Consider the following 21,169-nt stretch of genomic DNA (forward strand, 5'->3'; position numbering starts at 1 on the left):
TGAAATGGTGGTCTTCAACAAATGCACAAATAACTCACAAACAAGTGTCTATTGGAGACACTACAAGCATGACCCTTGAAAGGGTATAAAAGGAAGAACACTTGAAAAATAAATAATACTTTATTCATGAACAAAATGCTTAAGAAGCATTGTTTTACATTGAAGGGGTTCACCCCTATATATACAAAAAAGTGGAAGAGAGAGGAGAGCTCATTTTGAGCTCTCCAAAAGAGACGTTGGATTCCAATGTCTCTTAATATAGCTGTTGGACTACAGTCCAACAACATTTATTATTATAGCTGTTGGACTATAGTCCAATAGCATTTATTATAGCTGTTGGACTACAGTCCAACAGCTATTTGCACAGGAACTTGACTGGATCAAATATCTAGTTTCTATTGAACTAGATGCTAAAAAAGAAAATAAAGACAAATAATAAAAGAAAATAATAAAAGAAAATATAATAATATTAAATAATATATATATATATATATTACAGTTTACATTTTAACACTCCCCCTCAAACTTACGGTACAATGAGCGAAAGTTTGTCTAAGAGGAAGTGAAATCTGAGAGCAGCGAGAGGCTTGGTGAAGAAGTCTGCTAATTGATATTCTGATGTAACATATAGCAGATCAATGGCTCCATGTAAGTATTTCTCTCTGACATAGTGACAGTCCATCTCAATGTGTTTAGTGCGCTCATGAAATGTCTGGTTGCTTGCAATGTAGATCGCACTTTTGTTGTCACAGCACATCTTTGAAGCTTATGTTGATTTAGCTCCCATATCCGCTAGCAATCGTCTGAGCCAAACAACCTCCATAGTGGTGGTTGTCATGGCTCTGTATTCAGCTTCGGTGGAGGAAAGAGAGACTTCTGATGTTTCTTGCACCTCCACGAAATTAAGGTTTCACCTAGGAACACACAAAAACCAGTATTTGAGTGTCTATTATTGGGATCACCTCCCCAGTCAGCATCAGTATATGCAATTAAATTTAATGAAGATGAAGCAGACAAGAAGAGTCATCGTGAAAGAGAGAATTTTAAGTATCTAATAATACGCAAAATCGCTCCCATGTGCACGGAGGTGGGAGCATGCTGAAACTGACTGACTGTATGAACCGCATGAGTTATATCTGGCCTAGTAATGGAAAGATAAGAAAGAGCTCCAACAAGTTGTCTATAAGGAGTAGGATCATCAAGAAGTTCTCCATCATCAATTTTCATTTTAACATTGACAACTTCTGGAGTGTCTACTTTCTTATCATCTGTAATTCCAGACCTAGAAACGATATCAAGAGCAAATTTAGATTAAGATATCAAATACCCCCGAGGGGAAAAAGCAACTTCAATGCCTAAAAAATATCTTAATAAACCTAAGTCAGTCATTTCAAAGTGAGTTTTAAGAAGAGATTTGATATTTGCAACTCCCTGTTTGTCGCCTCTGGTGATGATCATATCGTCCACATAGAGAAGAAGAATAATGATGCCTGCATCAGATTTCTTAACAAACAAAGCAGTGTCAGTAAAACAAGGTTGAAAACCAATATCAAGCATAACATGACTAAATCGGTCATACCAGGCTTTTGGAGCATGTTTAAGACCATAAAGAGCTTTTTCTAGACGAAGAGATTTACCCTTAGGGATACTAATACCAGGTGGGGCTTCCATGTATACTTCTTCAACGAGATTCCCATTCAGGAAAGCATTTTTGACATCTAATTGAAAGATAGGCCATGTTTTAATGGAGGCCAAGGCTATTAAAGTTCTAACAGTGGTCATACGAGCCACAGGAGCAAATGTTTCTTCATAATCAATGACATACTCTTGGGCATATCCTTTTGCTACTAAACAGGCCTTATATCTTTCCAGGGTCCCATCACTTTTGGTTTTGACTTTGTATACCCACCTACAACCTATAGGTTTCTTACCCGAAGGGATATCTTGTATCGTCCAAGTATTGGCCTTTTCTAGCGCATCCAATTCTATTTTCATGGCTTCTATCCATTCTATATGATTTTTTGCTTGAGAATAGGATGATGGTTCAACATATGATTGTATTAATGTAATGGTGGCCCTATACGTGGGTGAAAAAGATTCATAAGACACAAATTTTTCTGGAGGTTTAGAGATTCTAGACGTTCTTCTAGGTGAGACTTCAGAGTATTTTTGTAATGCACATGGAAGATTTTGCTCTCTACATCTTGAATATTGTAGACTAACATCCCTATGGATTTGCTCTTCATTATCATCATTTTCAACAACAATAGGACTTTGATCATTGTCAAGGTCACATCCAACATCACATTTATTGGATTTTGAAGTTGGATCAATTAAAAACGAGTATTCAGTGACATCCTTGGATTTTTCAAATTCAAAGAAGCTTTCTTTTTCCAAAAAAGATACATTTCTTGACACATATAATTTGTCATTTTGAAAATCGAAACACCTGTAGCCTTTTTTATTATCAGCATATCCTAAAAAGGCACATGTGATTGCACGAGGAAAGAGTTTGTCATTTCTGTTGGTGAAAACAAAACATTTGCATCCAAAGACTCTTAATCTAGAATAATCTGGAGTTAAATTAACAAGCTTTTCTATTGGAGTTGTATTCTTTAATGAGGAAGATGGCATCCTATTAATGAGGTAGGTGGCAGTTAGGACCGCTTCAGCCCAAAAACTTTTTGGAACTTGATTTGCAATTAGCAATGTCTTAGTAGTTTCCATAATGTGTTGATGTTTGCGTTCGGCTAGGCCATTCTGTTGTGGAGTGTGTGGACATGATCTTTGATGTGTAATACCATGTAAATTGAGATAGTCTTTGAATTCGTTGGACATAAATTTTCCCCCTGAATCAGTGCGAAAAACAGAAATATCATTTTGAAACTTATTTTTAACCATTTTATGAGATATTTGGAAGTTAGCAAAGACATCAGATTTATGTTTAAGAAAATAAATCCAAGTATGTCTAGAAAAGTCATCAACAAAAATGACATAATATGTATAACCACCTTTGGAAATAAATGGTGCGGGGCCCCAAACATCCGAATGTATTAACTCAAGTGGTCGTGAGGAAACAAAAGTTCTACTAAGAAATGGTAACCTTTTCATTTTGCCAAGAATGCAGTCTTTACAAGAAAAAATTTCAGAATTACAAAATTTTTCCAAACTTGAAAAATATTGAATTTTAGACATATGAGGATGGCCAAGCCTTTTGTGCCATAAATTCAATTCTAATTTCTGAATATTATAACAAAATGCATTCTTGGGTAATTCCAAAAAGTCCATGTAATAAAGTCCTCCTTCTCTATGGCCTTCCCCAATCAGCTTCCCTGACTGGCGATCATGTACCCAACAACCATGAGAAGAGAAGGAGATATTACATCCATAATCAGATATTTGCGAGACAGATAAGAGATTCAAATTAAGTTTAGGGATATATCTAACTTCTGGGATAAAAAATCTTTTGGATTTTTGAAGATTTTCAAAACATCCTATTCCTTTTACTTCAAGAGATGTGCCATCGGCTGTAAAAACCTTTGACACACTTGAGTTATTTTTAAGACATTCGGATAGACTACTAACATTTGGGGTCATATGAAAAGAAGCACCAGAATCTAAAAGCCAAGGAAAGTTACCTGGACCGGAGAAAGATGCAACTGTCGCTCCAATTGAGGCTTCGGTTGAGGAGGATACCCCTTTGAGAAGAGGTTGAAGGATTTCCATTAATTGAGCCATAGACACAGGTGCATCTTGATCTTTTGACTCAGATTCAACAGATGCAACTCTTTTTTCTTCTCTTCTTTTTAACTTTGGACATTGAGGCCTATAGTGCCCCGGTTCATGACAATAATGACAAATAACTTTTCTTTTATCAAAGTCGTCGTTTTGCCTTCCAAAATGAGGCGGCTTGTAAGTACGAGTATGATTCCCCGGTCTAGATACAGCTAAAACAGAGTCATCATCAACTTTTGAAGTACTTTTTCTAAGTCTATTTTCCTCTATAGTGAGCTCTTCTATAGTATCAACAATAGAAGGAATTTTTCCACGATGTAAAAGGGCCGATTTGGTGGATTCAAACTCCGGCCTTAGACCATTCACAAATTGATAGAAATGTTCCATATCGAGTTGCTTTTGGCGAAGCTCGATGTCTTTGGCACAATGTCATTTGGGCTCAAGAAGAGCCAACTCTTCCCAAAGTTCGGACAACTCATTATAATATTCTCGAATAGTTTTATCTTTTTGAGTCATTGTCCGAACTTTATCTTGTAAATTGCATACATGTGCAATATCTTTAAGGGATTACATGTTTTTGAGGTATTCCCAAACCTTATCGGCATGCTCAAACTTAGCTAGACTAGAGCATTTTTTAATGTCTATGCTATTGATGAGCCATGACATAATTTTTGCATGCCCTATCCTCCATTCTTTCCATTTCTTTTCATAAGTGACTAACGCCTTACTCTTCTCTTCTTCCGTTAGAGGAACCTCTTTATCACCCTCTTTCTTGGTAAGAGATAGTTTAGGTTCCAAATCGGAACCATCCACTATACCCCATAAACCTTTTCCCTATGTCACAGGGACTCGGCAAAACAGGTGCCGCACCTGTGTCGACGCGACGCGACGCGACACGGGATCGCGTGCGGGTGCGGCACCGGGTGCGGTCAACACGACCCTGGGTGCGGTCAACGCACCCAGGGTCATTTTTGTCCAAATTTTTGGGCGAAAAAAAATTCCCCCCCCCCCGATGAAAAGGAGGAGGATTAGGGCAAAAAAAATTTTTTGCCCTAATCTCTCCTCTCTCTCCCCCTGAGCTCGAGCTCTCCCATCGCCGCCCCAGCTCTGCCGCCCCAGCGTCGCCGCCCTCAGCGCCGCCGCCCCCAGCTCCGCCTCCCAGACTCCTCCTCTCGGCTGGCAGGTATGTCTCTCGTCTTCTTGGGTCGGCTGGGGAGGGGCCGAGCACCCCCCCCCCCTCTCTCGGTCTCTTGTTGGGTCGGCAGGGGAGGGGCTGAGCCTCCCCTGCTCCCTCATTTTTCGGCACAGGAGGGGCCGAGCCCCTCCCCCATCTACCTCTTTTTTTTTGGGTCGACAGGGGAGGGGCCGAGTCCCTCCTCCATCTTTTCTTTTTTTTGGGTCGACAGGGGAGGGGTCGAGCCCCTCCCCCATCTTTTTTTTTTTTGGGGTCGACAGGGGAGGGGCCGAGCCCCTCCCCCATCAGTTTTTTTTTTTTGGGTCGACAGGGGAGGGGCCGAGCCCCTCCCCCATCTGTTTTTTTTTTTTGGGTAGACAGGGGAGGGGCTCAGCCCCTCCCCCATCTTTTTTTTTTTTTTTGGGTCGACAGGGGAGGGCCGAGCCCCTCCCCCATCTTTTTTTTTTTGGGTCGACAGGGGAGGGGCCGAGCCCCTCCCCCATCAGTTTTTTTTTTTGGGTCGAAAGGGGAGGGGCCGAGCCCCTCCCCCATCTTTTTTTTTTTGGGTCGACAGGGGAGGGGCCGAGCCCCTCCCCCATCTTTTTTTTTTTTGGGTCGACAGGGGAGGGGCCGAGCCCCTCCCCCATCAGTTTTTTTTTTGGGGTCGACAGGGGAGGGGCCGAGCCCCTCCCCCATCTTTTTTTTTTTTTTGGGTCGACAGGGGAGGGGCCGAGCCCCTCCCCCATCAGTTTTTTTTTTGGGGGTCGACAGGGGAGGGGCCGAGCCCCTCCCCCATCTGTTTTTTTTGGGGGGGGGGGGGGGTCGACAGGGGAAGGGCCGAGCCCCCTCGCTCTCGCTCTCTTGTTGGGTTGGCAGGGGAGGGGCTGAGCCCCCCCCCCCCCTTCTCCGTGTATTTTCGAATTGATTTGAAAATTGTAATGTATTTTTTTTTTTGTTTTCAGGATAAAAATGACGGATAAAGGGAAAGGACTTGCGTCATCCTCATCCCAACATGTGAGTTCTGCTGCTAGTTTTGCTGATAGTTGCAGTGGGATTGATGATGTGGGGCCACTATGGGTACATGTAGATAACTTGCAAAAACTGGAGAAGGAGGTGGTGGAAACAAAAGATTTCGATGCAAGCTCTGCGAAAAAGATTTTGTTGGGTCTTACACAAGAGTGAAGGCTCATTTGTTGAAGATACCAGGACATGGCATTTCATGCTTGCAGAAAAGTTGATGAGGCAATGCGAAGGCAATACAAGAAAATACAAGAAGAATATGAGAAGAGAAAGGCAATGGCCGATTCTTCTGCACTCAGTGTGCCATTTGCAAGCCACCAAGAAGATGCTAAAAAAAAAAGAAAAGTCAATCTAGGAGGTAGAGGAACGATACAAGCAGCATTCAATACATATGGAAGAGAAGAATTGGATAGAAAAGTTGGGAGGTACTTTTATTCTGGTTCACTCCCATTTAATGCGGCTAGAAATCCTTATTGGAAGGATTTAGTAACATCCTTGGCAAATTGTAATTTGAGTGGTTATGTGCCTCCAAGTTCAGAAAAAATACGAACCACACTTCTTGCAGAAGAGAGGGCAAACGTGGAGAGGTTGCTAGAAATTAAAAAATATTCATGGGAGCAAAATGGAGTTTCCATTGTGTCTGATGGATGGACAGATATTCAAAGGCGTCCATTAATCAATTTCATTGCTTGTTCGCTTAGTGGCCCAATATTCTTGAAAGCAGTTGATGCATCTGGGGAATATAAAAATGCAGAGTATTTGAAGAGATTGTTTATAGAAGTGATAAAAGAAGTGGGTGATCAGAAAGTGGTACAAATCATTACAGACAACGCTCCGGTTTGTAAAAGTGCAGCGTTGAGTTTGGAGAGTGAGTACCCTAATATTTTTGGACTCCCTGTGTAGCACACAGCTTAAATCTAGCCCTAAAGAGCATATGCAACCCCAAAGAAGAAGAAAATTCACAAGCATATGCTTTATGTTCATGGATTGAAGATTTAGAAAGAAATGTCAAAAGCATTAGGAATTTTGTTGTTAACCACCATCGTGCTAATGCTATATTTAATAGGCATTCTGATTTGAAATTGTTGAAGGTCGCTGAAACACGTTTTGCGTCCATCATTGTGATGATGAAGAGGATTAAAAGAGTGAAGAATGCTTTGATTAACATGGTGACTGATGAAAATTGGACATTCTATCGTGTTGATGATGATATGAAGGCTCAAGAAATTAAGAAATTCATTCTTGATGATGAGTTTTGGGACAGAGTGGTATACTTCCTTCAATTTACGCAACCTATTTGGGAAATGTTAAGAGAAGTTGATAAGGATGAGCCCATGCTTCACAGAGTTTATGAAATGTGGGATAATATAATTGAAAAAATACAAGCTATAGTTTTCATGCATGAAGAAAAAAATCCTGCATTGGATGATTCAGATTTTTTTAATCATATTCATTCAATTTTAGTCAGAAGATGGGATAAGAGCAACACTCCTTTGCATTGCATGGCACATTCTCTTAATCTAAAATATTATGCAAATAAGTGGCGGGCTGGTGGTATTGGTCGTGTCCCTCCAAATTTAGACCCAGAGCTATCAAGACATAGAAATATGTGTATGACAAGACTTTTTCCAGAAGCACATCTTCTACATCAAGTCACACAAGAGTTTGGAAAATTTTCATCTTCGAGATTATATGCACCGGCATTATTCGCGAGAGAAGAAGATAATATAGATCCTATCTCATGGTGGTCAACATTTGGATCGGAAACACCTCTTCTGCAACGTCTTGCATTAAGATTGCTATCGCAGCCTGCTAGTTCATCTTGTTGTGAAAGAAATTGGAGCACATATTCTCAAATCCACAACATGAAGAGAAATAAACTCACCAGCAAGCGTGCAGAGGATTTAGTATATGTTCATTCAAATCTTCGATTACTTTCGCGAAGCAATGATGAATACAGGTACTAATTTGCTCTCTTAGTTATTTGATTATTTCTTAGTTTTCATTTAAATATACTTGTATTGTATTTATCATTTTCAAATTGGGTTTATAATGCAGACAAGGAACATCCAAATTTTGGGATGTAAACCCAGAAGAGTGTGACTTCGAGGGAGAACATGAATTCAACGTAACAAACATGGATTTAGCTGAGCCCAGTATTCCTTCTAATGATGCATTTCATGATGAAGAAGAAAATTATTAGCATCCATTACTTCATCAGGATATACTTTGGTATGTAATTTAGTTCTTTTATGCATACTTATTTGATTGATATTTAGGTCGATTTATGTAATTGCTTTACTTATTTGATTGATAATTTGATATTTAGGTTGATATACTGCATGCATGATGAATCATATTATGAGTTTATGACAATGTTTATTGTTAAATGTTAAATTGTTAAAACTTCAAAATTTTATATATATATATATATATATAATTTTTTTTTTACATTTTTGCCCCTGCCGCACCCCCGCACCTGGGTTTTTTGGAAGTGCCGAATCCCCGCACCTGCACCCGCACCCGCACCCGCTCCCGCACCCGCACCCATGTGACATAGCCTTTTCCCCAAATGTAGTGCTTCATAATCGAAGCCCACATTACATAATTAGTATCATTTAGCTTCATAGGAATGATGGTGATCTTATCATTGTCATCCATCTTTTACAAGGGTAAGAGAGGAATAAATAGGAGGAGAGAGAGAGAAAAATAAAAAGAAAGAAAAAGAGTAGATAAAGGAATAAGAGAGGATACAAAACCAAATTTTTTTTAGCACAAGTTCGCCTTTCTTCAAACAAATCTTCTTGAGCCAAGAACAAGGTGATGAAACACCTTTTGTAAATGTGGCACGAAAATCGAGGCAGAAGCACTTCAAGATCTAAGGATTTCGTAGCTCTGATACCATGTAATGAAATGGTGGTCTTCAACAAATGCACAAATAACTCACAAACAAGTGTCTATTGGAGACACTACAAGCATGACCCTTGAAAGGGTATAAAAGGAAGAACACTTGAAAAATAAATAATACTTTATTCATGAACAAAATGCTTAAGAAGCATTGTTTTACATTGAAGGGGTTCACCCCTATATATACAAAAAAGTGGAAGAGAGAGGAGAGCTCATTTTGAGCTCTCCAAAAGAGACGTTGGATTCCAACGTCTCTTAATATAGTTGTTGGACTACAGTCCAACAACATTTATTATTATAGTTGTTGGACTATAGTCCAACAGCATTTATTATAGCTGTTGGACTACAGTCCAACAGCTATTTGCACAGTCAAGTTCCAACAGGAACTTGTCAAATATCTAGTTTCTATTGAACTAGATGCTAAAAAAGAAAATAAAGACAAATAATAAAAGAAAATAATAAAAGAAAATATAATAATATTAAATAATATATATATATATATTACAGTTTACATTTTAACAATTTTATGTCAATTGTTGTTAATTTGTTTGCATACATGATTTTATTTTTTATATATTTGTCATTCACATTGTTAGTTGTATAGTTTGTTTATTCAATTGTTCATTTATTCTTATTTTTTTGAGCAGGTTATTTAATATAATTGCTTTATAGTGTTCGATGACATTGTGTTTTGTCTATTGCTTATTGTTGATTGATTTTATATTGTTTACATGTTTGTTATTAATTTTAGCAGTTTCTTTACATATTTTATGTATTTTTTAAATTCTTTAAATTGGGGTACCTACTATGTCACATGGGTGCGGGTGCGGGTGCGGGTGCGGGTGCGGGTGCGGGTGCGACACGGGTGCGGCACAATTTTAAAATTTTTGGACACGGGGACTCGGCAAAAAATATATATATATATATATATATATATATATATATATATATATATATATATATATATATATAATTTTATTTTATTTTATTTTTAAAATGCCACAGGTGTCTGTGCACAGTCACAGACTGTGACTGTGACTGTGCACAGTCACAGACTGTGACTGTGACTGTGCACAGGCACAGCACTGTGCACTGTGTACAGGCACAGCACTGTGCACAGTCACAGACTGTGCACAGTGCACACTGCAAAGACTGTGCACACTGCAAAGACTGCACAGTCACAGTGCCCTTTTTATATATATTTTTTTAAATAAAAAATATAAAAAATTAGTTTTTTAGGGACATTTTTGGACTCGGTCAAAGTTGACCGAGTCCAAAATGTGGACGGGCTCGGCCTGGACTCGTTGACCGAGTCCGACTCGGCGTTGACCGAGTCCGGGCCGAGTCCGAAGCCGCACCCGAGTCCGCACCCGTGTCGGGGCGTGTCGACTCGGGTGCGGCACCTCCTTAGCCGAGTCCGTGTGACATAGGGTACCTACTAGTCTGCTTAGTCCAGCCTAGTCTTTTTAGGGGCTCACCGCCTACGCTCCGCCTAGCGCCTTTGACAACTCAGAGCAAGGAAGGTCAATCATTCTACCATTAGTAACATATTGCAATCTATGTTGGTTCCGGGGGACTTAAAATTCCCAAACAGTCCATAATAAATTCCCAAACAGTCCATAATCTTCCAAACCAACAACATCCAATCAAATGGATGAGAATCTGAACACTTACATAGTTGGTCGTCCTTTATTGCAACAAATACAGCCAATCCGCCAACCCATACACAAACCTTTATCAGCTTAATGATTCAACCTGGTTGGTTCCAACTCAAGCAGTCATATTCAACAGAAAACGCTTTCATGCGTCATGGACAAGTCGACTTCTCAATTACATGATCCGGTATTCTTCAATGAAGGGCAACAAAACTTGGTGCTAAATCAACTAAGGAAGCTCCAATTGAGCAGTCATTCATTTCAACATTAAGAAACAGCTCGTGCCCAGTTAAAAATCACAGCTTAAAAAGATATTAAAGCTAGATAGCACTACAATCATCAAAGGGCACGAAATGGAGACAAAAAAGAAAAGGCCAACAAAATAAGCTATAACCAAACTCAAGTTTCTTCCTAACTCTTAGTTATTTAACTCCCCCACGTCACACTTGAAGTGATAATTCTTCATCAAAACCTCTTCATTCCAGTTTCCACCAAGACAAGCAACATAAACGCGTCAAATCAACAGAAAAAGGAGAATCAAATAAAGAAAAGGAGATGAAACCTGTCTGCATAGATCGAATTGAGCTAGAATAACCTCAGCCGACTTCAGCGTCTTGTCGATATTCTCGTGCGCCCTCCTGATCGCATGCGTCCTCACCTAAAACCAAATCCAAACAGCAAAAAACACAAAAAAAAACAAAACCGAGCGTCCGTCAAACCCTAATTCGCAACCCGAACAACTAAAACGCCGGATCGACAAAACCCCTTAGAATCGAAGCTCGATGAGCCGATCGAAAGCGAAAGAAGAGAGGAAAGGCAAAAACCCTAGATGCGATCGCGAAGAAACGTCCGAGAATCGAGGAGATCGGGGGGAATAGGGAGAGGTACCTGGGTGGGCCGCATGGCGGACTCGAGGGCGGAGAGGCGGTGGTCGAACGAGCCGAGGATCGAGACCATGCTGTCCGTTATCTCCTGGCTCTTCTGCAAGCTCTCCCTCATGAAGATCGCCCGATCCCTCAGGCTCTCCATGGCGACGTCCACGCCCATCTCCTCCTCCTCCTCCTCTCCACTGTGGATCCTAGGGTTTCACTCCTCCATTCTCGTCCCTCCGACCCTCTCTCTCGATCGACCGATCGATAAATCCCTCCGACGATAGACAGAAAAAACAAAAACAAAAAAATTGAAAAGGAAGAAAACGAAAAAGATAAAGAAAGAAAGAAGAGATATCAGAGAGCCAGGCAGGACCGCAGGAGGGATCGAATATTTATTTTTCGCAACGTATTTACGAAAATGTACAACTTTAGCGTATGATTTACGAAAGAGCCTCGCGCGTGATTGGGTTTTCTCGGCAATGGTTGAAGGGTATTTCTGTCTCTTTCGATTTTGTTCGTATCCTTTTTGCCGAGATCCAACGGTTGGAGATGAGCGATCGTACATCGGACGGTTGAAAACTGAACTGGTGGGAGTCGTGATCGAGGGGCCCTCGTGCGGAGAGTATCGGAGATCCGGGGATGTTGTCTACCGGGAGGGGGAGGTCAAAGTCACAAGGGTCAAAACACGTCGATTGGTCGGATCGTCAAGTAGGATAATGATATAAATCGACTCTCTCTCTCTTTCTCTCCTTCTTAAAAAAAAAAGAAAGATTATTGTGGGGGGAGGGGGTATGGTTGTTTTCAGCATGGTGGGTGATATGGACTGAAAAAACGATATCTTTTTCAAGGGCATCAAATTCAATTTTGCACAGTCACCATCTAGATGATGGTTGTCTTACTCTTATGTTCCTCTCTCATCCAGTATTCAGTTGGATAGTATTCAGTTGGATGTATTTTGGTAATGTTGAATGATAAATGTTCTCGCTCTTTATATATATATATATAGTAATGGGTCCGTGTTAAACCCCTTAGATGTTAAACCGTTTGTTAAATAGGTTTTTGGGGCTCCTTTTATTTTACTTTCAGATTCGACCATACAGATTTTATTAGGATTAGCTCTTGAAGCATTTGATTCCAACACATGGGTGGGTTTTTATAAAGTTTGAAAAATCAATAGTCTAAATTCTTTGTAAATTTTTGAAGCTCCTCATTTTTTTTTATAGAAAACACAAGATCCAGGTGTAGATTCTTAGTAACTTGACCATGACTAACACATTTATGAAGCTAAAACTGCATAAAAAGCACCTGAGAAGCCCGAAAAACCCATTTAGCATGCAGTTTAGCACCAAATGGGTTTAGCACTTACTAATTTTCACACATACACACACATATATATATATGAGTCAAGCTCAAGTTGAACTAAATGACCCTAGTTCTAAATTGGTTAGTTTGTAAAAAAAGGTTTTGTTGCAATATTAGAATTAATAGGATTTGAACTCTAAATTCATTAAACTAAGCTCAAAATTGTCCTCTTTATTAAAGACAATACATTGTTTCAAAGCTTTGAAGCAATGCAAGCCAAATATTGACTGATTTATATGATATAAAATGTGAGAGAGAACTATAAAGAGTCATGCCCTAAAGCCATCTATGCTAATCATGGCACAATTTTCCTTCCCATACATCTAGGTTAAGTTTGCAAACACTGAGGTGGACTTTCTTGAGTTTTCTAAGAAAATGGATGCTTAATCCCAGCTACTTTTTCAAGTACTTGCAAGTTTGATGAAGGGAAAAATGAAAATGTGAATCTTATCCGAGAAAGCTACTCTTCTTATTTTACATAAGAAAGGGAGCCATAGGTGGACCCCAAGGATTGGAAAACAAGACGAGCAGCTTGTGTTCGGCGCTCAAAAGTCTTCTTCAAGATAGGACGTCCATCAGTCATTCCAAGAAGCTTGTTGTTGAAGGGACATGTGAGAAGAAGAAGCTTAACCTAACTAATACTCTTACAACAAAAAAGACTCACCTCAATTATGACTCTCATGTATATAAGAATTCTAAAGAGATTGAAATTAATAGAGTCATCTTAACTCATATATGAAAAGGTTTATAAATACTCTCTCTGGATTAAAAGAGAGAGTGTTTATTCATGGACGCAAGTCACATTGACCGAACCACGTTAAATCTATGTTTTTGCATGTACATGTTTCTTATTCCAAACTTATGAGCCCTCTTTACATTCATTATCCAGAATCAATAAATTGGTCCTCCTTCATAAATTCATATATTCCAATCTTTTTTGAATTCAGGCCTAAAATTTGGGACATAAGCACATATAGGTATTAACCAAATTTTTGAATTTTTAGTGGTATGTATCTTGAGATATGATTTTTCTACTGCAACCTGGTTTCTTATGACTGTGGCAAATTGAACATACCTTAGTATATCTGATTTTCATTGGTAAACCATCAAACCCAACTTCAACCTCACCCAATTGACCAATGACCCTTAGTGATCCAAGTGTAATTGAGTTTTTGTGAGAAGTGACAGAAACTGCTAACCAAGAAAGGTCACCGAAAAATTTCAGGACCTTTGTCGTCCAAGAGAGGATACTACATGCCTTGTCATGAGAGTGAATATCAAAGTCATGAAATAGGCTTGGCAAGCTAAACATAAACAATGAGTGTTCAACTCATCTAAGCTCTTATAAACTAGAAATACATATATTTTATGTACACTTTTACATTATAGAAGATGATTGAAGTGTTTGGCTTATAAGCATAAGCTTAGAGTTCAAATACTATTACTTGAAGTTTTGAAACAATATATTTATTTTTCAAAAAGAATATATTCAATAAAGTTTGTACATATAATCTAGTTGGAATCTCATGATCCAAGTTGTTTTGACTCAAATGTAGATGTGTTTAACATGATTAATTTAGTTGGAATCGATCATGTTTTTTTTAAAGATAAAATATATTGTTTTGAGTTGGAAAAATTAGATGCATTTTACAACAATCGGTTTTCACATCATCAGGAAAACCTGTACACAGGTCGGATCCTGAAATTTAAAGCATGGTTTCGACTAAAAACAACATCTACATTACATCCATAGAGTTATTTTGGCTAAAAAAACAATGTTGGCTAAGTCTTATGTACATGCAAATGATGTAGCAAACTTTAATGCTTTTAAATAAGCCAGTTTTGTGCTATGGTTCAGAGTCCATTTTATCAATCTTAATTTTGATTTGTTTTTAAACAATCCAACTCAAGCTTGACTCATTTAACTCAGGCTTACCATGAGCCAATGCTCAACTCAACTCACCACAAGAATGAGCCAAGCTTGAACACTTCCTGTTCAGTTCTTCGACTTGTTCACCAGCCCTACTTGTGGCACCTTCCTTGGAAAGGGGAATCACAGGATACAAGCTGTACAAGGGGTTGCATGTAAACTTTGTGATGTAATGTTCAACCCATTGATCACCTGCTAACCGAAGCTTGTAGGATTTTTCGAGAGTCCCATTATGTTTTTGCCCAAAAAGGAGCTCACCAGAAATTAGGGATGTCAACGAATCAGATATATGTAGTATCTAACCCGATTCTGAATCTGATTAGTCGGATTTGGTTAAGAAAACTGAATCCATTACTAATCAGATTTGGATTCGGCACAAGGATTCCAGTGAGCTCATTCTGAGCTGAGAAGGGCTAGTCAGGTTTCCAGTGAGCTGCACGTTCCGTTTTTTTATCCAAAGGGGAGCTCGCTGGAAATACATAGCCCTCTTTTGTTAAAGTTGGGGCTCGCTAGAAACCGGTGAACCCCTCTCCACAGAAATGTGAATCAAAGGCAAGCAATTTTGTTTTGAAGCCCCTTCGTGCAAACATGAGAAAGTTGTGCTTTGAAATGTGAGTAATGTGATTCACATTCTAAAGTAGATTCACCTAGACGGTTGCAAACGTGTCTGAAGTGTACAACATTAGCAACAGTTGATTTTGAGAACTGACAAATGGGAAACAAAAGCTTGGGCTTCTAATTTGAATCAAAGAATTGAAAATGATGTGAACATAGGAACACTTCGGTTCACAGAACAAATAATATCGAACTGCACAAACGAACAAGAGAAGGAAAACAAAGAAAACTACGAAAAAAAGCGTTCTGGGTTCCCCGATTTATTCATGTAGCACGTCCAGGATTCGCCTCATTCATTCCCTTCAGGCTCTTTGCCAACCATATTGCAGTCTCCCTTGGGGAGACCTTGTCCTTGCCAAATGGTCTCAGCACCACTGCAAGCTCATCCAAACGCTTCTGCTGTAGCAGATCTGCAGAAAGTTCCAGGAGCCCTTCAAGTGCATCTGCTCTCTGTCTGTACGACTTCACATCCAGTGCCTCTTTTGCCGGACTCTCATCCTTGTCTGCACTCTCATCCTTCTCAGCCTTGTCGGCGATGTTCTCCACCAAGCTCGGTTTCGCAGCTTTAGCTTGCACGTCCTCCCTCACCACATTCAGGAGTTTCCCCACACCCATGTTCTGCACACCCACTTCCACTGTTTCCAGTACTGGTTGCTCGCTTCCTACTCGAAAACTGCTATGCCTTATCACATGTATGACGTCATCAAATGCTGGAGGGAGATGTGCTAACGGCTTCTCAGAAACTTTGCATTCATGTTCAGGTTGCAGGGTCTTTGGTATAGCTGCAATTGAGCAAGCAGCAGTCTCAGGAATAGAGGAACGGAGCTCTGCGACTGTGAATTTGTCGTCCCCAGTTGGCGTTGAAACAGAATTATGTACAGGTTCAGTTTTCACGTCTGGCTCGCTAGATCTGCTTGCAGAAGGTTCCTTTTTCCGAGCACCATACAGTTGAACACTAGGGGGGAAAGGGTGTGAACTTAACTCCACCTCGTCATCAATGCTAGCATTATTTTGAAGATCCGCATTTGCTTGTGTTTCTCTGGTCTTGGATAAGAAATCACTATCCATGTGTGCAGTGCTTTCGATGGACTGGTTTTCAGACCTGGCAACAGCAATACATGAAATAGAACATGCAGATGGGTCAGGTTCTGTGATTTTGGAGCTCAGAACGTGATCTTGACAGTTAGGAACAGAGGGTGTGGAGTTCAGAACACGATCTTGATAATCAGGAATGGAGGGCCCGCAGCATGGATTGCTCATTTTCTTCTCAGTACAAAGTTCAGGACCATGCATCACTGGCTCAGAAGATAATTTCAAGCTGCTATTAGATGTTTGTATTCCAACACTTAGATGCAACCCTGAATTTTCAGTATGTAATGGTTGATCACTCTGACTCGGTATCCTCTGTAGATGGTGCTGCTCATTCCCCCTCATGGCGCCACTCTGTCTACTGACAGAAGAAACATCAGCAGGAATTTCAAAATCCTGAACATTGTTAGATGACGATTTTGAACTTGAAATATCTGTTTGTGTTTCTTTGCATGACTCCATTGGAGCTCTTTTCACCTCCTGGTTGAGTTCACTGGTAGCTTGATACATGCCATGTTCTGTAGGTTTCATCTGTGCAGGACATGATGTTCTTCTTGCCAGACTGGGTGCTGGAGGTCGAAGTTTCGGCTTTCCAGAAAGTGCATCTTCTGCAACAGGCTTTATGGGGCCAGATGTTGGTCCTCCTTCAACTCTAGCTTTACTCTTAGGTGAAGCCTCAAATGCAGGTAACTGTAAAATAAAGAAAACAACATGAAAGATGAGAAATTTTCCCTTAAAAGCTGTTTTACTGAGGAAAACTATTACGGACTGTTGGGGCCAGCTTAAAACTATATGGTAGAATAAAAGAAATAGAGAAAAACATGTGAACATCTCACCATATGCTTCAATGGTTGTGTCGTCAATGCCTTCTTCGCTGGATCAACATTGGTTTTGGGTGCAGCAACAGCAATATCATTGCTAGGTTTCGGAGAGGAAGACACTGCAACAGAAGGCTTGCAAGCTGCAGGTGATGCCTCGGCATTAGTCTTCTGGCTAGGTACACCACCTGTCTTAGAACGGGTGCTTCTCACAGGTGAGCTGTTTTCCCTAGCTTTGGCCCCCTCTTTTAAGGCCATCAATATAGTCCTGACACTTTTTTGTGGCTTGACATCAACTTTAGGTTTCTGATCATCACAAAGAGCATTATTTACATTTTTCTTTTCTTCTGTATTCTTCATGCTTGTAAGACACCCTTGGTTTGACAAACGAGTTGTTTCTGTTGGTGAACAAGTGCAGCTATTAGCACAGTCCAAGAAATCATCAGTTGAGCCTACTGCTGTTTCACTAGCCTTGTGATCATGAAGCCCAATATGTTGACTGCTTGTCCCACAAGAATGCACACTCTCCCTGTCGCTGCTAGACACGATACTGTTTTGGCTTTCAACCATGCCACGATTATGGTGTGTATTGTAGATGGGCTTCTCAGGTGAAGCAGCTGCCACAGGATGGGCAGGGACACAGTATTGATCAACATATGGTTGAAAGTAAGGATGCCTCAAGATTTCAGATGCCTGAAATTTTTAGGAACTTATCATAAGAAGGTCAAGAAGCAACTTTGGCAAAGTTCTTCGTATTAAAATTAATAAAAAAAAGGCACTTTGGCAAAGCATTTTCAGGCAAGATCTTACACTAGGCCGATGCTCCGGATTCTTTCTCAGCATACTCTTGATTAGTGTTTTCCTGCATTTTATGGCACTCTGTGATTCCTCTTGATGAAATCAATGATCTATAAGATAAAAAATTATCAAGGATTCAAGCAACTCATGGCATGGAATCAGTGAATAGATCTGCAGACGTACTAAGTGTTGATGTATGGAACAATCAGTGAGAAGGTTCTTGAGCTAATTTTGATGAGGATGATGTAGCTTAAGAGAAAAGGTATTTTATAAAATTAATTGCACAAGTTATATTTGCTGAAAAGTTGTCTCTAGACAGGGATTCTCCATCAACCGTGCACTGTTTGGAATCACCTTACAATATTGTTAGTAAAAAATAAAAAGTTATTTGGAGTGTAGTAAGAACAAGAAGTGGAGAGGAAAAATAAAGTCAGAAGGCTTAACTAGAGAAATCATGCTAGATCGAAAAATAAAGAGAGGAAAACAGAAAAAGCTATAATTACACACATACTTACAAGGAAGAAGAATAACATGCAGGCAGTGGACCAATTGAAGACCGATTTATTTTGCTTATAAGCCCAGCCATATCCTAAATCAGATGCAAGACCGAGAATCAGACACTTGTAAGATCCAGGGCAAGCATAGGAGCTAGAAAAACATTAACATGACGTAATTGCACTTGTGTACTATATCCAAGCAAACAACTAATAATAATATTCAGAAGAGAATATGACATTGAATTGAGGAATAAGCTCACCAGGGAGCATTTAGCATAAATACTTGGCAAAAATAAGAACAAGCAACTTAAACATTCTTGAAAAAACCATTCTGTTTATGAAAAAGCGAAAAATCTGCTGCAAACGTACAGTGCTGACTTGCATGTAAACTATAACCTAAATTTCCTTCAAAGAAGGTCATAATGAAGGATCTGTATCAGAGGAGTAGCAAATGTTCATTGAAATATTATTTTTTTTCCAAGGTGTACATCACTTCAATCTAAAGCTTAATCAATTCTTTTGAGAAGAAGAATCCAGGAATTTCATGGTATTTCTTAGAGCAAGCTGACTTACTGCATGAATATCCATTATCTAGTATGGAGGAAGGCTCATATTAGCCAACTGGGATTTGGTGGACTTCTTGCTTTAATGTACAGCCTAGGCGTTAGAACATATGGTGTACTTGGCTAAGCAGTGGTCACCAAAGTTCATGGATCATTTTCACAAGGAGGAAATAAATGGCGTGTGAAGAAACTCGAAGCCAAATACACAATCCTCCAAGGTATGTGAGAGAATATGACAAGATTTTGGGCTACTAGATAAATCCCTCTAATAATATCCAAGCAAACAACTAATAATATTCAAAAGGGAAAAGACTGTCATGGAAGAATACTGAGCTACTAGATAAATCCCTCTATTTTCCTCATTTAGCATTATGTGCCTAAAACACGATCAATAAACCTGAACATACAAGACTATTTTTTTGAGATGGTCTTTGGCACATTACACTTAAATGAGTTATTAGGGAAAACAAATTCAAGTGTGATGACAAGATTTTATAGCAAGACTTGAGTTTCTTTTAAAAAGCCTCCCAACATTATTCCCTCTCAGACACACATGCAGAGACCCAGGCAGACATGGTTAGAATGACAATTGATATTAGAGAACCACATGGCCTGCAGTTGAATTTGTATGTCCTAAAATAAGGAAAGACTTTTTGGGATAGTGTTTCTCATCAATCATCAAATCCCCTGGAGCAACGTATATAAGGTGTACAACATTACAAGACTGAAGAATGACAGAAGATATTGCCTGAACAAAACAAAACAAAACAAATATACAGAGGCAGAAGTAGTCAAATAATTTATCAACCTTCAGTAAAAATTTACATAAAGAAAAGAAGGTTAGTTTCCTGGAAACAACAAACACAGGATGGTGTTCAAGAGACAAATTGTAATAAAAAAACACTAAATAGCTTTCAGCAATCAGCAGCATAAGACATAAACAGAAAAAAACACAATCAGCAATCTTCTCTACCTTTCTGTCATTTTGTAGTTAACATGTTTGCTAAGACATTAAGATATAGTTTTTTTTATATTTACATGGAGAAACCACCCCCAGGATAAGAGACCTAGCAACACAGGATCAGCCTGCCGTAATTATAGTCACTGTCCTGGCAGTGTAAAACTCCATGGGCTTACCCCTTTCCCCAGAGAGTCGCCATGATTTGGCTTGCGCAAGGGGTGACACCCATGGGACAATCAAGGGCAGTTGTAGAAAGATACTAGCCATGAGCACGTCTAAAAGTTAAAAAACAGGCCATAGAATGCAATAAAGGAAAATAAGCCTTACAAAAGCTTTAAATGCAGGGCGATGTGCCGCAATCTCATACACACAGCAGCCTGTGAAAGCATAAGAAATGAAAATAAAGTTCTGTATGATAATGATCATGCAATGTGGAGAGAGAGAGAGAGAGAGCACCTAGGGACCAAATATCAGACTTGAAACCATATGGAATATCAGCCAAAAGCTCTGGACACATGTAATTAGGAGTGCCCACTACCTGCAGCAATCATGCAGAGAGAAAAGAAGACTGTTAGCTTTTCCTCTCAGCACTTTCCTGTTTCCAAATTGAGATGAAAATAAAATATTCGTAGGTTTTCAAAAAGTTAGTCTAGGTTTGAAAAGTTTGCCACAATTGTGCAAACATTGTCATGGGCCCAAAAACCAAAAATTGATAGATCAAAAGAATTATCCATTCAATAGAGAGCAAAGTTCTATGAGATGCATAATGAAAAGAAAAGTAACGAAATGTTTTAGTTCAGCTACTAAAGCAGTTAATGTTTGAAGAATTGGTTATTGTTACAGACTGTCCCAGATCCGACCTATCTCAAATCCAACCCTGAGAAGCCATTCTAGATCCAGATCCACCAGAGACCCTTAGACTGGAGGATGCCTTTTCCTATTTGGATTCTTATTTTTGGTCTCTCCTCTTATATATCTTCCTTAGCAGCAGCCCACCTAGAGGGATCGGTATTTTTCCTCTACCCTCGTGCTGACCCTATCTAATGCAGAGCCTAGCCAGATCGGGAACAAATTTCTCTCTTTCCCGGCTTTTCTTTGCGCCAGAACCTTCTCAAGGCCGGATTTGTAGAAACCGCCCATCTCTAGGGGTCAGGATTCTAACAGTTATATGCC

General features: G+C 39.5%; 3 protein-coding genes across 5 annotated transcripts in view; 1 reads left to right on the top strand and 2 right to left on the bottom strand.

Annotated features, from left to right (window-relative positions):
• LOC149837903 (exocyst complex component EXO70A1-like) overlaps positions 1–11,733 on the bottom strand; it is a 36,338-nt gene extending 24,605 nt beyond the window's left edge. For 2 of the 3 annotated variants that reach the window (XM_090006264.1, XM_090006263.1), the window contains exons 1-2: positions 11,380–11,729; positions 11,054–11,149 (exon numbers count right to left, since the gene is read on the bottom strand). In XM_090006264.1, coding sequence (XP_089862390.1) covers positions 11,054–11,149; positions 11,380–11,538 — 255 coding nt within the window. In that variant the 5' untranslated portion in view covers positions 11,539–11,729. Of the gene's footprint in view, positions 1–11,053; positions 11,150–11,379 lie in introns of all 3 variants that reach the window. The other variant, XM_090006265.1, reaches the window with a different exon arrangement.
• Positions 6,700–8,263, top strand: LOC149837904 (uncharacterized). Its single transcript, XM_090006266.1, has 2 exons — positions 6,700–7,889; positions 7,988–8,263. Exons 1-2 carry the CDS (start codon positions 7,054–7,056, stop codon positions 8,130–8,132), a joined length of 981 nt encoding a protein of 326 aa, XP_089862392.1. The 5' UTR covers positions 6,700–7,053; the 3' UTR covers positions 8,133–8,263.
• Positions 11,734–15,368: 3,635 nt separating the features above from the next.
• The window catches only part of LOC149837905 (serine/threonine-protein kinase Nek5-like), a 28,520-nt gene continuing 22,719 nt past the window's right edge, over positions 15,369–21,169 (bottom strand). Inside the window, exons 9-14 of the mRNA XM_090006267.1 lie at positions 20,453–20,534; positions 20,324–20,373; positions 18,491–18,564; positions 17,988–18,039; positions 17,196–17,870; positions 15,369–17,049 (exon numbers count right to left, since the gene is read on the bottom strand). Coding sequence (XP_089862393.1) covers positions 15,535–17,049; positions 17,196–17,870; positions 17,988–18,039; positions 18,491–18,564; positions 20,324–20,373; positions 20,453–20,534 — 2,448 coding nt within the window. The 3' untranslated portion in view covers positions 15,369–15,534. The remainder of the gene's footprint in view (positions 17,050–17,195; positions 17,871–17,987; positions 18,040–18,490; positions 18,565–20,323; positions 20,374–20,452; positions 20,535–21,169) is intronic.

Source organism: Nuphar pumila, chromosome 5 (assembly GCF_984573655.1).
Source record: "Nuphar pumila chromosome 5, dmNupPumi1.hap1.1, whole genome shotgun sequence".
Taxonomy (NCBI): domain Eukaryota; kingdom Viridiplantae; phylum Streptophyta; class Magnoliopsida; order Nymphaeales; family Nymphaeaceae; genus Nuphar; species Nuphar pumila.